This window comes from Leopardus geoffroyi, chromosome A2 (genome assembly GCF_018350155.1).
Source record: "Leopardus geoffroyi isolate Oge1 chromosome A2, O.geoffroyi_Oge1_pat1.0, whole genome shotgun sequence".
Taxonomy (NCBI): Eukaryota; Metazoa; Chordata; class Mammalia; order Carnivora; family Felidae; genus Leopardus; species Leopardus geoffroyi.
Window position 1 is genome coordinate 104,511,070 of NC_059331.1, and position 17,490 is coordinate 104,528,559.

The following is a 17,490-nucleotide window of genomic DNA, read 5'->3' on the forward strand; positions in this document are numbered from 1 at the left end:
GAAAATTATAAAGATTTCTGAACAGTGTTTTAAAACCCAAGAATCAGTATCAGTAAGATTTGCTCTTGGCAGTAATCATTCTGTTAAAGGAAGTTCTTGGCTATTATACTTCTGTAGACTAAGATTCATGTAATATAATAGCATATTTAATTAAAAGACAAATTTTAAAGTAAAACAAATCTACTGTTTGTGGGCATATCTTCTGTTTCAATTTTATATGACATTCGAGAAAGCTCCCCCCCCCGGCCCCGCCCCTTTTACAGATTGGTTTGTTAAGTGGGATTTCTTCTTAATGGCTGTTTTATAGAGGCAGTAAAAGCAAGGTGGAAAAAGAGAGTAAGTACCCTAGTTTCATCTAGTGACATCATATACCTTACTATATTCTAATGACTTTTTGTAGCCTTCTGACAGTACTTTTTATCTCAGTGGTGAGGATCCATTTAAAGTTTCTATTCTTTTCTTTTTCTTTCTCTCTCTCTCCCTCCCTCCCTCTCTCTCTCTCTCTCTCTCTCTTTCTTTCTTTTAGAGAGAGAGAGGGTAGCGGCAAGTGGGGGAGAGGGGCAAAGGGAGAGAGAGAATCCCAAGTAGGCTCCATGCTGTCAGCACAGAGGCCAACATGGAGTACAATCCCACATCTTGGGATTGTGACCTAAGCCCAAATCGAGAGTTGGACGCTCAATTGACTGAGCCACCCAGGTGCCCGAAAGTTTCTATTCTTTCTGATCTGCTTTGTGAGAATTCCAAATTATTTAGAATGTTCAAACCATGTTATGATATAATGTATTTATTATTAAAATCGAACAATAGCACAGATTCAGTTATGCTGACAGAAATTTGTTTCACACCATATAGTTTCCCTTAAGGTTACTTATATTTCATGTAAACCGTATGGTAGTTTCTTCTGTGATAAAGTATAATTTTCGTATAAAGTATAATTTTCGTATGAACTATTTCGTATAAAGTATTTCGTATAAAGTATTGTTCGCACCCTGTTACCATGTAGAAAGTTCTCATTGAAACAATGGAAATAGAGTATAGATTTTTATTGATTTTTTTTCCCATAACCTTTGACTTAATGGACTGAAATCATTCATGCATTAAATTTCAGTGGTTCAAATTGTGTCCGGGCTTTTTGTACTTCTAAATTCTGTGATGTTATCCACAGTACTATATTGTGACATTTGTGGATATCACACTACAGAATTGCCTCATACACTTTTTTTATGTTAAGGATACCTCATATTTATTGTTATTGTTATTATATTCCTTTCTGTTCTTTCTCATTTGTTTCTTTTTTTTAGTGTCATCATTTCTCTTTGGGTTGTAAAATCTCACCTTACTAAGAGACCCTTCTAACATAACTTGGATAAAAACTATATATGGAGAGCTTATCTTTATTTCTTCTCCTTGGGACAGACCTAAAGAATGAACTCCCAGTTATTTTTTTGGCAATCACAATGCAGATTACTTGTTTTGGCTAAATATTTACAAATTATTTTTGTTTTTGATAGAGTAAATTCTTTTTTGGTACTCTATTCTTTATGAATAAAAAATAGACCCTTTAGGTTAGTATCCTGAGAGATGGCTATGAGAGAGCTATGTTTTCTGTTTGAGGTTTTAAAGTTGTATAAAGAGTTAAAGGTGATACCTAATGTGTTCAATTGACAGTAAATAGAAGTAAAAAGTAAAAAGAAGTCTGGCCTTCTTAATCCATTTTTGTCTTGGGTAGAATCTGGCCATGCATTGCTCACCAGTTAAAAATGTTCCACTTATCTGTGTTGGCTAGTCCTGTATTTTCTGGATGTATTTTTTGTAATATTAATCTATGTATACATAACTTTAATATTTAATGATGGCTTTTACCTATGATTATGAAAATTCTATTTGTTTTAAACAGTGCTTATTTTTTTAGGTACACAAGTTTAACTAAATACAATACCTAAGATTTTATTTCAGTGTTTTTAAATCTACAAGGCCCTTTAAAGAAAAAAATAGTTGTTAATTTGAAGTTGATATACAGGATTAAGTTTCAAAAGCAGCAATTTTTATCATTGTGTATAAAAGTTACTTTTGTAATTTATTTTAGAAATAACCAACAACATAGGAGATTCTTCAAAAAGCAAATATTATCTCTTGTGTTAGGTTGTTTATGACCCTTTGAAGTGAAAATATTCACTCCTCCCTTCTGTTTTTTTTTTTTTTTTTTTTTTGGTATAGGATATAGCAGATCCATTTTTTGCTTATTGTAAGCAACATGCAGATAGGTTAGACAGAAAATGGAAGAGAAAAAACTACTTGGCTCTACAATCCTATTGCAAAATGTCTTTGCAAGAAAGGGAGAAGCAACTGTCACCAGAAGCACAGGTATGGGATTCATGCCAAAACTCGTGTTTTTTTCTTTCAAGGTTATGGATTTCACATCTCATGTGTGTGTGCCAATGACATGTGAAATATAATTATGAAGTTTGGTTAGTTACCTAGGAAGTAGATTGTCATTAAGGTAGTGAGTGTAGTTTGTAGCTGAATATGTTACTCCTTAGTCAACAGAGAAGCCTTTTATAAAGCACGTTTCCAAATACGTTGAAAAATGTGGCTTAGAGAAGTTATTCTATCAGTGCAGTATGTTGACCATATCTTTTTTCAGTCTGTTTTAGTGTTTGCTTATGTAAAAGATTTGATCGGTTTGCCCATCTTTTAAAATGTATTTCTATGTAAATTAAGTGAATTTATAGAGACTTTTGCAGGTATTGAGAAAAGGAACTTCAGTTCAGTCAAATTAGTTTCTGACAACTCGGATCATAGACTAGGACCTGGATTCGTTACTGGGGTAGACCTTTTATTGTAATCCAAGAATATTATCTTAACTGTGGATAGATACAATTTGCCTTGATACAGGAAATTCTGGTTGTCTTTACTATCTCTAAACATACAAGTAGAAATCATAAGGAATATGTTACATTTTAATATCTTTTAAAATGTATATGCTTTTCTTTTATAGGCAAGAATCAATGCCCGGCTTCAGCAATATCGTGCCAAAGCAGAACTAGCTCGATCCACCAGACCCCAGGCCTGGGTTCCAAGGGAAAAATTGCCCAGACCACTCACTAGCAGTGCTTCAGCCATTCGTAAACTGATGCGGAAAGCAGAGCTAATGGGAATCAGTACAGATATCTTCCCAGTGGACAATTCAGATACTAGTTCTAGTGTGGATGGAAGGAGAAAGCATAAGCAACCTGCTCTCACTGCTGATTTTGTGAATTATTACTTTGGTCAGTATACACACTGATACATTCACATTTTCAATGAGAACAATTTGCTATTGGAAATATTTGATACACTGTCAGTTTTTAGAAGTGTATTAGCCATACTACATTACATATATTAAGTAAAAAGCATGTTTATTTATTTATTTAAAAAAATTTTTTTGACATTTATTTATTTTTGAAAGACAGAGAGACAGAACGTGAGCAGGGGAGGGGCAGAGAGAGAGGGAGACACAGAATCTGAAGCAGGCTCCAGGCTCTGAGCTGGAGCCCCACAGAGCCTGATGCGGGGCTCGAACTCACAACCTGTGAGATCATGACCTGAGCCAAAGTCGGACACTTAACTGACTGAGCCACCCAGGCACCCCAAAAGCATGTTTATTTTTCTGTTAAGTTGTGGGTTGTTGTAAAATGCTGAGTTCATGTATTTGTAAATAGGGTTAAAAATGTTGAAAACAATGTATGATTATCCATATGATCATCTTTATGGCTAGCTTCTTCCTTTGTGTGTTTTGTACATCAGCTTTTATTTTCTAATAAGTAAAATTGGATATTTAATTTAAATAGAGAGAAATATGCGCATGATTCAAATTCAGGAAAATATGGCTGAACAAAAGAATATAAAGGATAAATTAGAGAATGAACAGGAAAAACTCCATGTGGAATATAATAAGGTAAGTCGTTTACAAAACAACATAATATGATCTGTTGTTGATGTCATTTGCGATATTAGAGCTTTCTATATATGTCCCATTTTGAAAATTTTCTGGAATCTTTAGACCTTTCCCTACAATTCCTACTCTTATTGAATGTATTATCAGCACTAACACTAAGCACTTCCTATGTGCCAGGTACAATCTTGAGCATGTTACATATATTAACTCATTTAATTTTCATTTCTGTTTTATAATGTGAGTTGTAATTATTGCTCCCATTTTCAGAGGGGAAAATTGAATCCTAAAGAGGTGAAGTAATTTGCCCAGACTCACATAGATAGTCAAGTCATAGAGTTGGGGTTTGAGACCAGCCTGACTCCTTCTTTCTAACTAGTATACTGTAGAGCCTCACTTTCTAAGTTTGTAGAAAACAAAGAAACTTACTTTTAAATTATTGTTTTTGTCTTGAATTTGTAATGTTACTTTTGATTTAAGAAAAATACCTACCAATCTAAATTTCCATTCTGCCTCTTCATTGTAATGATGAGGGAGATTAAAAGAAGATAAAAGCAAGGTGTGGCCAAAATGTTAGGTAATAAGTAACATGAGCATATAAAACCTATATTGACTTACAGTCATGTTATTTTAAGTGATAAAAAATTAATAAGTAAGTTTCCAATATCAGCCATCTGTAGTGAAAAGAGTAGTGGGATTAGATTCAGAAGATCTGGGGATTCTTGCTAGTTCTATGATATTGGCCAAGTCACAGACACCATATAATCCTTAATTTTCTTATTGGGAAAATGGTGGAAATGCATCTTGGTAGACTTTTAAGGTTAATTAGCAGAATGTGTTTGAAATATCTAGAAAACTGTAACCGAATGATAAATATAGGTATTATTATTGTCAGTAAAAATGCTAATATAAAACAAAATGCTTACATTTTATTAGTGTTGCTGATTAAGTAATTGGATAGCCTCATCTCTCGGTACTGTGGCTTAAATATATTAAAAATATGGACTATAAAAAATATGGACTATAAGTATAGATATTCTTGGACACTTGTTGATAAATTATTTAAATTTTCCCATGGATTACTACATATTTTATTGGCATACTAATTTTGATTATTTCTGTTGTAGCTGTGTGAATCTTTAGAAGAACTACAAAACCTGAATGGAAAACTTCGAAGCGAAGGGCAAGGAATATGGGCCTTACTAGGCAGAATCACAGGGCAGGTTAGTTTCTTTCCAATTGCTATCTCCTTCTGTTCTCATTCTCTATATTATTTTCAGAGATAAGACTTCTGATACAACTTTCCTAACTAAAAAATTCTGTTTGATTAGGGCCAACTAATCCTCTGGGATAATGATAATGCCTGAAATATATCTAGAGAATTGGAAGCTGCCTACTGAGAACCTGTAGCTTAATTTGCTTGTTTTAACAGCTGTCTTGTTTGCAGAACTTTTTCATTTGCTCTGATTGTCATTTGTGGTGAAGCTAAGATGTGAAGCATGAATTCGCTCCTACCACATTCTTCTTATGTGTAATTTAGCAGTTTTAGAGTCCTTGCCACATTTTTTTCTATCTTGTTCTTATGTTATATTTAGTCCCCTCTCCCCCACCTTTTTTTTTTTTTTTTGACATAAAATTTAAAAGGCAAACTGAAGAGATTCGTTTTTATGTTAATCTGGTTTTGAGCTATGTAAGAGATGGGTTTTGAAACTTGAGAGTCTAAAGTGTGGTTTTTCCCATTAAGTAGATATCATTGTAGTAATGAAAAAATTTACTTTATCCTTGAGCATATCTAGCCTATTAAATTTCTTGGTGTTAAAAAGAAGAATCATTGCCAAATAGATTTCTTTGAATGCTTTTTTTAGTACTGTGTATAATTCATAAATTAAGAACTCATTCAAATAATCTGTTATATTTTAGAAGGAGATGGAGACTCCCTGTGGTACTGTGAAAGTAGTCTTATTTGTGATGGAGTTTATCAAAGAAGAGATATTTTTCATTGTACTTGTTTCAGAAGTTTACAAAGGGTCAATTTATCATACAATTTGTGTAGACTTAATATTTTAGAAAATAATACATATTGGTATGTGTTGTGCTATGCTAGTTTTCAAGATGCTTCTTTTGTGAACAGGATGAATGCGGCTTATATTACAATGAATAACATAATTTAAGAGGTGAGAAGGAGCAGTCACCTATGGAGAATTGACCTTTCTTCCTATTGATAGGTTGTTGATGGATTTGGGGAAGATTATGGTGCTTTATGTTTTATATTTAGAGAAGTTATTGTTGAGTGCAAGACTATTATTTATTTGCCAAGCTAGCATTATGTTTTGGCTTGATTTGCAAGATTGTCTCATAAGAATCTTCTATTTAGTGTAAAGCATTATGTACCATAAAAGAGCATTGTCATTTATTAAATGACTTTTAACAGAAGTTCACAAATTTCCTTGTGCAAATGTAAAATACACAGAAGAAGTAGAATTCATTTGTACCACTCGCATGACACTTTTTTCCAGTTGGTTGAACAGATGTCGGCCCACCAGGCCACCGAGAAATGACTTTGATAGATGGTTGCTGTCTCAGAAGCCAGCATACTACAGATTAGTAGAAACCCAAAAAGAATCTCATTCACTTTATGGAGAGTTTGGTCCAATAAGATAATTTTTCTAATTAACCTATGGAGCACCGTGTAGCTGGGATGTTGAGGAAAATAAACGGCTTCAATATTCTTTTTGTCAAGTGTATTGTGTGTGGTTTTTTAAAGCTCTTAAATGCTTGTCCTTGTCTTTCACTTTTTAAAGCTAAAGTAGAAGTTTAATTTTCATAATGTTTTAGTGTTTCACTGAAAAGGGATGAGAGTATGTAATTATAGATTTTTAATGAGAGTAACTGTGAGACAGAAACTCATTTTAATTCTTTTTGCTGGTGTAATAGCTGGTAAGACATTTCTCCCTCACAATTCTAGCATATTTAGTTGACTTGAGTGGCAAATAGAGGAGAATGTTGCTTTATATTTTTTCTTTAAAACAAAATAAACTGCATTTGTTCAAATCAATAGAAGTTGAACATACCGGCAATTTTGCGGGCACCCAAGGAGAGAAAACCCAGTAAAAAAGAAGGAGGCACACAAAAGACTTCTATTCTTCCTGCAGTACTTTATAGGCAAGTAATAAAATGATAACAGATTAATATTGTGTGTTTTTAAACTCATACTTTTAGTAACAAGATGCTTCAAATATTTGTGAATGGATTATGTCCTTATTAGAATTTATGTTAAATGCATTTGAAATTCATTTTATCAATACCTTTATCAAAGGTGGTTTAGGTTGAATGAGAGAAGAGATTTTTGCTCCTCTTTTAATGATAAGATTAATGACTTGTATCCTTTAAATAAGTGGAGATATATGTCCAAAAGTTACATGGAAATGAACAATCCATTGTCTTGGGGGAATTGGAAAGTGACTTTAAATAATGTAGATGATCATTTTCTTAAATAATTAAAATAATCTATTATTTAATGGGCATTTATATTTTATTTTACTTTAATGAGTTTTAGAGCTTTGCATGTGTTTTTAGATAGTGATGGGTATCATATACAATCTGAATTACTGCCTTTGTACAGTGGTGGATAATGAAGATAACTTCTAGATTTGAATCTGTCTCTATTTTTTTATATGCTCAGTTGTAATAATTTTATTTCTTGAAGTGCTTTTGTTATTTACTTTTTTGTCTCTATCGTAATTTTGCATAGCCAAGACTTCTTGGCTCAATCTAGCTTTTCCAAACAAAATTGGTTCGTTTGGAACCACCATGCATATCACAGTGCTTCTCACTTGTCAGTACAGTTCATTTTTGTTTCAGAATGTATTGTAAATGATTTTCCTTTTTCACTTGAGTAGCATTGAGAACCAAGTACTGGTTGTCGTTGTTGCGTGTATGTGACCCTTTTTCTCTAGGATAATTTAAAACTTCAAAAATCATTTTTATTTCTTACATGGATGGGTAGCTGTTAGAGATTCTCAACAACTTTTTCTTCACACTTTATGTTCCCAATATAAAAAAACAGAAATATTCCAGTCATGGTGCCTGTGCTCTCAGGAGTAGTTAAGTTGATGTTTTGCACAAGAAAAGTTGGATTCCTTGAAAAGAAACAAAAATCCAAATAACAGTAACAAAAATGCAAAATTCCCCATTCCTCACAAAAATATCAATTGGTGTACTTTTAAGACTCAAAGTCTGATTTTGAAGAGACTTATTTAGAAATGTAGCTTATTTACATGTTGAAGATTCATTGAAAGGCTTATAATTAATGTTAAAATAAACAATTTTGTTTGTAAATTAACTTCTGTAGTTTGAGAGAAGTAGAAAATTGTAAAATTTTTTTGTTTAATAGTTATGTTTCTAGAGAAAAGTTGAGCTAATATTAAATGTTTTAAGTGATAACTATATTGAGGTAGCTGTGATGTTGAGAATACTATCTTCTCTTTTTTTTTTTAAGTTTTTTTATTTACTTAGAGCAAGCAGGGGAAGGGCAGAGAGAGGGAGAGAGTGAATCCCAAGCAGGCTCTGTGCTGTCATCCCAGAGCCCGATGCAGGGCTTGATCTCACAAACTGTGAGATCATGACCAGAATTGAAATCAAGAGTCAGACACTTAACCAACTGAGCCAGCCAGGCATCCTGAGAATACTGTCTTATATATGCCTCTCTCTGAAAAGTTCGACTCCAGAATAATAATTATACTAGATCCAGCTATTTTTCTATAGTCTCAAATATTTAGAACTAATAATTATTGATGTTACAAAGAGGCACGTTTGAAGAAAAAAAAACACTTGATTTTAACAGAAGAAGCATTAATCCAAGGTGAAATTATAAAATTTAAAAAGATGTGCTATAAATAGCTGTTTCACTAAAATAATTATTATTCTAATCGTTTATTTGCTGCCTTTATTCAAAGTTGTGGAATTTGTAAGAAGAACCATGATCAGCATCTTCTTTTATTGTGTGATACCTGTAAACTCCATTACCACCTTGGGTGTCTGGATCCCCCTCTTACAAGGATGCCAAGGAAGACCAAAAACAGTTACTGGTAAGTAAAATGAAAGAGATTTTAATGGTAGAACTGGTTTGCTCTCTGTTTCAATAGTATAAGATGAAGTGTTATGTCCTATTTCATAATGAAGTTTTTAGCACATTTTTAATTGATATTTTAATATTTTTCCAACTTTGTTAAAGTATGAATGACAATTAAAAATTATATTTAAGATATACAACTTAATGATTTGATATACTTACACATTGTAAAATAATCACCAGCATCAGACGAATTGACATATCTGTCGCTTCACATTAGTTCCCATTTTCTATTTTGTGGTGAGAACACTTCAGACATAAATATTTATTATAATATTATATGAATAAATCTGTAATAGTTTTTTTGAGAAATGAATTTTAAGTTAATTGAGGCTGTTGTGATATCTTATCAATAGTTAAGGCATAAATTCTGTCTCAGGTGTTTTAATTCTCTTTATTATAAGAATTTCTCTAATGCTTTTTGTTTTGAAATTGAATGAATTTATCAGGAACTTGCCTCCATATTCGTGCTTTTATTTGTAATTTAATATTTTTAATTAGTTTCACCCAAGGCTTTACTTGTGGTATATGTCATTTATGCTAATTCTGTTTAAGTTTAACCATTCTTTGCAAATCTAGAAACATTGACATACGTTTCTAAGGTTGTTGTTTTTTTTTTTTATTAGGTATATTGCATAACTACAGATGTTTTATAAAAGCTTATGTATGATGAATTGTATCCTTTCCTTAATTCTAGTTCAAGGGAGAGAGATATGCTCGAATTTTAATAGGCCGATTCTATATAGGAAAAATATAGGACATGGAAAATTTTTGAATAAACATCAGTATTCTGTTTAGACAAATTACCTTTCTACTTTTAGAAAAGAGTAAACCCCAGGTTCTTAAATGATAATCTATATAAAAAGTCTTGTGTTTGTGAAACACATTAAGCATGTTTTTTGACTTCATTGTTTCATCTCATAAAGCAATCTCTGTTTATTTTATTAGGAAGCTTCTTTTGTTTCACCATTTTCACAGGATTGCTTTTTCATAGTGTTCTTTTATCAGTTAGTCTTCAGACAGTCCTACTAGTCTGCCCTTTTCGAGTATAGTGGAGTTTATGTATATACTTTTTGATATGTGCTTTTGAAACCAGAGTTTATTAAGAAAATGCTGTAGCTTATTAGAATGCCAGCAGTGGTAATAAGCATCCTAGGTGGGTGTTTATAAATTGGAAGCCAGTTTGGTAGGCTCCAGGGCCAGGGTGCTTTGATATGGAGAGATGCAGTTCTCTACTTAAATGAGATTATGAACTTTTCTAATATTGCTCTGCTTGCAGAGTTCTGGTTTCCAGTGTGTAAGTTTCTGGAAGAACTTCAGATGAAAATGCATTGGTTACCTCGGATGTTTTAGTGAAAGTTCTCCCCCAAAGACCTAAAACTACTTACGGTCCTATGCATTGGTTGCAGTGTTTTAAAGTAAAAGTAGAAGCTAATATTGGAACAAAGCGAAGTCTTCAATATCTTCTAGTTTCCAGTTATCAGATTTCCTTTGGCCTCTGTAATCAACTTAGTTTTGCTTAACAATTAATTGAGTGTATTAGTTTTGGAGTAAATTTTATAGAATTATATTTTTCTTTAGTGTATCTCAAATGTGAAAAGCACTTTTTTCTTTTTAACATTTACAGTTTATTTTTGAAGTTATATGAAAGATAATAAACATTAAAACAGTTTCACTTCCTAAATATTTTATTATTACCTATGCTCTTACCTAAGTCTATTGTATATGTATGGTAGAAAAACTGCAATGGTGTGCTACTATGCATCTTTTCCCCATTCTGCATTCTCTGATGCCTTGTTGGTATTTGGAAATTGGCTATGGTTAGGAGTATTTGTACTGCAGAAATTGGCAAATGCTACAAATTACCACTTTTTTCCCATAGGGAGCTAGGTGTTAGATATTTACTAACACACCACTAATCCTAACCCCTGCTTTGTTTCTGTTTAGTTCTTCTCAGTCTTTTTCTTAGGAAAAGAGGTTCTAGAAAGGTCCTTTCCTCTTAGGGAAAGGGTTCCTGGACCTTTATCTCATGACTGGGCCTGTTACTGGCTTAAATTTCTACAAAGCCTACTTGTATATATTTCTGAATGTCACCAATCACTGCTTTTGCTGTCTTTATGCTGTGTGCACTTGGTAACTCCCTTTCTGATATGCTCCTTTATGTTCACTGCTAGCTAGAATTACTATGCAATCTTTCCTTCTCAAATACTGTGTTCAGCATGATAGACTAAGCACCTGCTGTCTTAGCTTTTCTCTCCTCCCGGTATCAGCACTGCTTTTGGAAGATACTAGTTTGAGATCTAGATGCTTTCTGTTTGGCCCACACCACAACAGTTGATTGGTTATGCTGGACTGATTTAAGACATGTAACAGGAAAGAAGAAATGGATAAAGATGCAGAAGTAATTATTGGTGGAGAGTAGGGAAGTTGAATAAGTTCACATTAGACAAGGCTCTGACTTTTCAGTGAAATAGAAGTAGTCTGTGGAGAGGTAAAGGACCTGGGGTGATGATGGGAACTTAAGAAGACAGGAGATAGTTTCCAACAGTTACTGTGGGAAAAAAAAATAGATAAATGACCTGCTGAGGCCATATACATACATACATATATATATATATATATATATATATATATATATATATATGTATGTATATATGTGTATATGTGTATGTGTTTGTATATATATATAGTATATACTGAACAGGAATGTTCAGTGAATTAGTTTAGTAAGTTTGGTTAATTGCTTTTTCTCCAGTGATGCTCAGCTGTCCAGGAGCAGGAGAGGAGAGAAACCCAGGAACTTCCAAGGTTGGATTAGGGGTGGACAAATCAGATGAAGAGTGCTTGGTGGATGGGGAATTTGGCAGGTGATAGACTAGTGAAAGTATACTGTTTGGATTTACTTCTAGTGTTAGAAATCTATTTTGTCTTGCTTTGAGTTTATGTTATCTTGGTATGTTTCTTTTTAAATATATGATCTTGTATACTGCCTTACATTCTTCTCAGACAAGTGTAATACTGTATACATTAGTAAGGGTTTGATTTAGTAGAATAGCTCAAATAATAAGTAATTCTTTTAATTTTAGAGTAATCTATGTTTCCACCACCCACCTGATCAGAATTTGTCTTGCTTTTTCTAATTAAAGAATATTCTGGGGGCGCCTCGGTAGCAATTGGTTAAGTGTTTGTCTCTTAGTTTAAGCTCAGGTCATGGTCTCATGGTTTCTGAGTTTGAGGCCTGTGTTGGGCTCCATGCTGGCAGTGGAGAACCTGCTTGGGATTCTCTCTCTGTCTCTCTGTCTCTCCCTCCCTTCCTCCCTCTCCGTCTCTTCCCCTCCCTCTCTGCTCCTCCCCTGCCCCCACCCTCATTCACTCTCTCTCTCTCTCAAAACAAAAAGGAATATTCTGAAGGGTATTATTTGACAATTAGATAATTGAGTAATATTTATTATATCCTTTTATTCTTTGGATATACTTTTGTTTATTCTCTTAAGATAAAAGAAAATCTATAGCACAAACTCTTCCGTGAAGAATTTACGGGAGGTGTCTTCCCCTATTTTTAATAATTTATCCTCCCTTTCTTCCATTAACTCTTTTCCTTTTTTATTGAGAGATAATTGACATAAAATATTGGATTAGTTTTAGGTGTACATGTTGTGAAATGATTACCACAGTAAGTTTAGTTAGCATCCATTCCTATACATAGTGACTTTTTTTTTTTTGTCTTTATGATAAGGACTTTTAAGATCTACTCTCTTGGTAACTTTAAAATACACAATACAGTATTAATAACTCTAGTCATCATGCTGTATGTTACATCTCCAGGACTTATTTATGTTTTAATTGGGATTTTATACCTTTTGACCACCTTTACCCCTTTAGCACCCACCTCCTGGCTTCTGGCAACCACCAATCTGTATTCTTTATTTATGAGTTTAAAAAACTCATAAATATGGAGTTTAAAGAAATACTCCATATATAAGTGAGATCATACAATATTTGTTTTTGACTTATTTAGCATAATTCCCTCAAGGTCCGTATATGCTGTTGCGAATGGCTAGGATTTTCTTCTTTTTTATGGCTGAATAATATTCCATTATATATATATCTCTCCCACAGTTTAGTTTATCCATTCATTCATCAATAGACACAGGGTGTTTCCATATTTTTGCTATTATAAATAATGATACACGAACATTGGAATATAGATATTTTTCAAGGTAGTGATTTTCCCTTGGCTGTATACTGAGAAGTGGACTTGCTGGATCATATAGGCATTCTAATTTTAATTTTTTGAAGAACCTCCATACTATTTTTCATGGTGTGTGCACCAGTATACTTCCCTGCTAACAGTGTCTGAGCGTCCCCTTTTTTCCACACTTATTATTTCTTATCTTTTTGATGACAGTTGTGCTAACAGAGTTGATGTGATAGCTCATCGTGGTTTAGGCACCAGTGAAAATTTTCCTCTAAAAAGAGGAGAAAATATGGGAAAAGCCTTAGAGATGAGGGAAGAAACAAATTGTGGTATGGAATCTTTGAAGACTGAAGGAAGTAAGTTGTAAAGGCAAAAAAAAAAAAAAAAAAGGCAAAACATGAATTATGTATAATATTTGAGGAATAAAGTATCATTGCATTTATTACATTTAAGGACTCATAAAATTCTTTTTTCTCTGATGTATGCAAATAAGTTTTTCTATAAATTGAATTAGTCTTCTTCCTTGTCTTAGCGTTAATGAATGAAATATTTTTTCTTTGGTAGTTAAAAATTTTTAACCCCCCTTCTGAGCATAAGTTGCAATGTATGGTGTAGGAGATGAAGAAGATACAGCAAATGAGAAAATCTCTTGGCATTTCATTTCAGTATGAAGGTTGTTCTTTTCTATAAATTCCTGACATGAACTTTTATTACTTTAAAATTCCTTTTTAATTAATTCAATATTTGATTACCTAAGATTATTTTTAATATTTTGCATGGGAATTATAAATTACAGGATTCTCTAACCCTTGGTAGAATATATTAAGTAAAAATACAGAGGATTAAATATATAGGATAGCAGCTTAGTGGGTTATTACAAGAAGCCAGGTATGTGTTTTGACATTATGAAAGATAGTTATGACTTTACCCCCAAATAATACTTAATAACATTGAATTGGACAGGCCATGGCTTTATCCTAGATTATTATTTCTTAGGACCTTTTGTACTGATTAGTGTGGCAAATATGCTTTTTCATATCTTAAAGGATACATAAATGAGACTTTAGTATTTAATACATTGTTGGAAAAATTTCAAGTAGTGTGTCCATCTATGTGACTCTGTACTGTAACTATCGTGTCAGTTGTTTTGAAAAGAAATAGATAAATTTCTTCATTGGTGGTTACATTTTGTTTTGATTTTCTGTGTTGTTCAATGTTTTGTGGAGTTCAGGGAATAATGGTACTACTGTCAGAAGGCTCTAATGCAAGTTTTTTTGTTACTTAAATGTATTACTTTTGGTGAGGATGAGAAATGACCATGAGAAGTTAGAGAATGTTCTGACAAGGGTTATAGTTACAAAATGAGAAACAAAAGGGAAAAAAACTCAATTAAAAAAACAACAGCAATGATTTGTCCTAAAAAAGGGACTTGTTTCTATACCCCAGAAATTCATGTATATTAAAAATGAATTGGAACTGTCTGAGAAAATTTGACTACATTTCACATCAACTGGTAGAAATGATCACTTAAGGTTATAATCTGTAAATACAAGGAACTGGCCCTTTTCTGTGATATAACTTGATATCTTTCTACAGGCATTTCTGTTTTAATGTTTGTTGTATTTGTTACTATTTACTAATGGTATTTAATGTTTGTGGGGTTTTCATAATTTAGGACTGCCAATAGATTATTTCAAAATATATTAATTATTTCAGTTAGGAGATATGTTTAGGTGTTTAGTTCTCATACCAGTCTTTGATCTTTTAATCTTTCAAGAGGGACAAAACAGGAACAATTTAGTGTATTACATTTTATTTGTATTTTAATTTTGATGGTAATCTGTGAATTCAAGGAATAAAGTGTGTGGAATAGACATAAAAATTTTTAAGTAACACATGATCAATTATTTCCTTGTTTTTTTCTTATTGGTCAACTTTTTTAGTGTTAAAATGTTGCTTGACAATTTTGGTTAAACGAATGGGAACTTTTAGATACTAAAATCAATGCCTTCAATATAAATTTGTATTTTGGCAATTAATGTACATATCTTCATAACACATGGTATATTGCATTTAACTCTTACTGGAGTTCAAAGTTTAAAGCTGTTACTTATAAAAAATAAATATTAGTTTGGTAATGTTTGTTTTATTAATGAGCGAAAGGTGTGAATTTTGACTTCACATGGCAAGAAATCTTCGAAAATACTTGGTAAGAGAAATCTAAGATGCATTCAGAGGTATTGGTGTAAACTGAGGATATTGATATAAACTAAGAGTACTGATACATAAACTAAATATCAAACATAATTTTATCTTATAACCATATTTATAAAGATAACTATAAATTAGACTTTGAAAGAAATACTTCCTGATCATTCTTTTAAATTTGAAGAAAATATTTGAAAACTATTTTACTTTTAACAGCTTCTTATATGTTTTTAAATGGGTTTTTATAATGGGGAATATCAAGATTTTCAACATTTTGTAGACTTGCTGTCCAAGTGTCCAAATGTTAGCCACTAGCCACATGTAACAACTTGAATTTAAATTGATTAAAATTAAAATTAAAAAAATCAGATCCTCAGTCACATTAGCCACATACAAGTACCCAGTAGCTATATATGTCTAGTGGCTATTGTACTGGATAGTGCAGTTATAGAGAATTCTAACATCATATAAAGTTCTACTGAACAGCACTGATATAGACTGAAGTTTCAGGGTTAATTATATTTTAGTGTAACTAATGTTTTTTCAAATATTTTATTGTAGCAAAATACATATAACATGAAACTTACCATCTTAATCATTTCTAAGTGTAAAAATTAAAAGTCTACATATTAAACAGTAGCTCCCTATTCCTCCCTCACCTCCAGCCCCTGGCAAGCACCATTCTACTTTCAGTTTCTGTGATTTTAACTACTGTTATAAGTACCTCATGTAAGTGGAAATCATACAGTATTTTTCATTGTGATTAGCTTATTTCAGTTAGAGTAAGGTCTTCAAGTTCATTGATACTGTAGCATATTGCAGAATGCTCTTCGTTGTTAAAGCTGAATGGTAGTCCATGATATCTGTACCACATTTTCCTTATCCGTTTATCAGTAGTTACTAGGGTTACTCCTACAGCTATTGTAAATAATGCTTCTATGAACATGGGTGTACAGATGTCTCTTTGAGAGTGGATTATATGGTAATTCTATTTTTAATTTTTTGAGGAACCACCATACTGCTTTCCAAAGCAGATATACCGTCAGCAGCAGTACATCAGCAGTGTATAAGTGTTCCAAATTCTCTATATCCTTGCCAGCATTTACTATTTCTGTTTTGATAATAGCCATCCTATTGGATGTGAGGTGGTGTCTCATTATAATTTTGATTTTCATTTCCGTAATGATTAGTAATGTTTAGCTCCTTTTCCTGTGCTTTTTGGTCATTTGTGTATATTTGCATATCTAATTTAAATCCTTCTTTAACATGCATGTGGACTTCAAAAACAGGGATAATATTAGCTTTTAGGGTATTAATTTTTTTAACGTATTCATCTCTTACATTATGTAAAAAGTGAGATTACAAACCATTGTTATAATACCAGCTTTTATAATTGATCATGCATTAACCTTTATTGAGATCTTTATTTTTCCATAATAGCTCTGAGTTGCTGTCTAGTGTCCTTTTTTGTTTTCTTTTTTCTTTTTCTTTTTACCCTGCAGGGCTCTCTTGAGCATTTCTTGCAGGACAGGTCTGGTAATATCAAACTCCCCCAGCTTTCGTTTGTCTAGGACTGTCTTAATTTCTCTCACTCTTTTGAAGGACAGTTTTGCTGGACATAGGATTCTTGGTTGACAGGGTTTTTTTTTTTTTTTTCTTTATTCTTTTAGCATTTTGAATATATTAATCCACTGCCTTCTGGCCTCCAAAATTTCTGATGAGAGATCTGCTTATAATCTTACTGAGGTTCCTTTATATGTGATGATTCTGAATTTCTGTCTTTATACTTTGAAGATTTTCCTTGGGTCTTTTTCTTTGGAAATACTGATTATAATATGTCTTGGTGTGGGATTCTTTGAGTTTATCTTCCTTGGTATTTGCTGAGCTTCTTGGATGTTTATATTAACATCTTTCATCAAACTTTGGGAAGTTTTCAGTCATTATTCAGATATTCTCCCTGTCCTTTTTCTCCTTCTGAGCCTTCCACAGTGCAGATGTTGGTCCATTTGTTGATGTCCC

The 17,490-nt window shown here is 32.5% G+C and overlaps 1 protein-coding gene across 9 annotated transcripts in view; it reads left to right on the plus strand.

Annotated features, from left to right (window-relative positions):
• PHF14 (PHD finger protein 14) overlaps positions 1 to 17,490 on the plus strand; it is a 209,819-nt gene that overhangs the window by 49,064 nt on the left and 143,265 nt on the right. For 8 of the 9 annotated variants that reach the window (XM_045494924.1, XM_045494920.1, XM_045494925.1 and 5 more), the window contains exons 8-13: positions 2,218 to 2,364; positions 2,999 to 3,269; positions 3,831 to 3,937; positions 5,062 to 5,157; positions 6,993 to 7,096; positions 8,890 to 9,021. In XM_045494924.1, coding sequence (XP_045350880.1) covers positions 2,218 to 2,364; positions 2,999 to 3,269; positions 3,831 to 3,937; positions 5,062 to 5,157; positions 6,993 to 7,096; positions 8,890 to 9,021 — 857 coding nt within the window. The remainder of the gene's footprint in view (positions 1 to 2,217; positions 2,365 to 2,998; positions 3,270 to 3,830; positions 3,938 to 5,061; positions 5,158 to 6,992; positions 7,097 to 8,889; positions 9,022 to 17,490) is intronic. The other variant, XM_045494926.1, reaches the window with a different exon arrangement.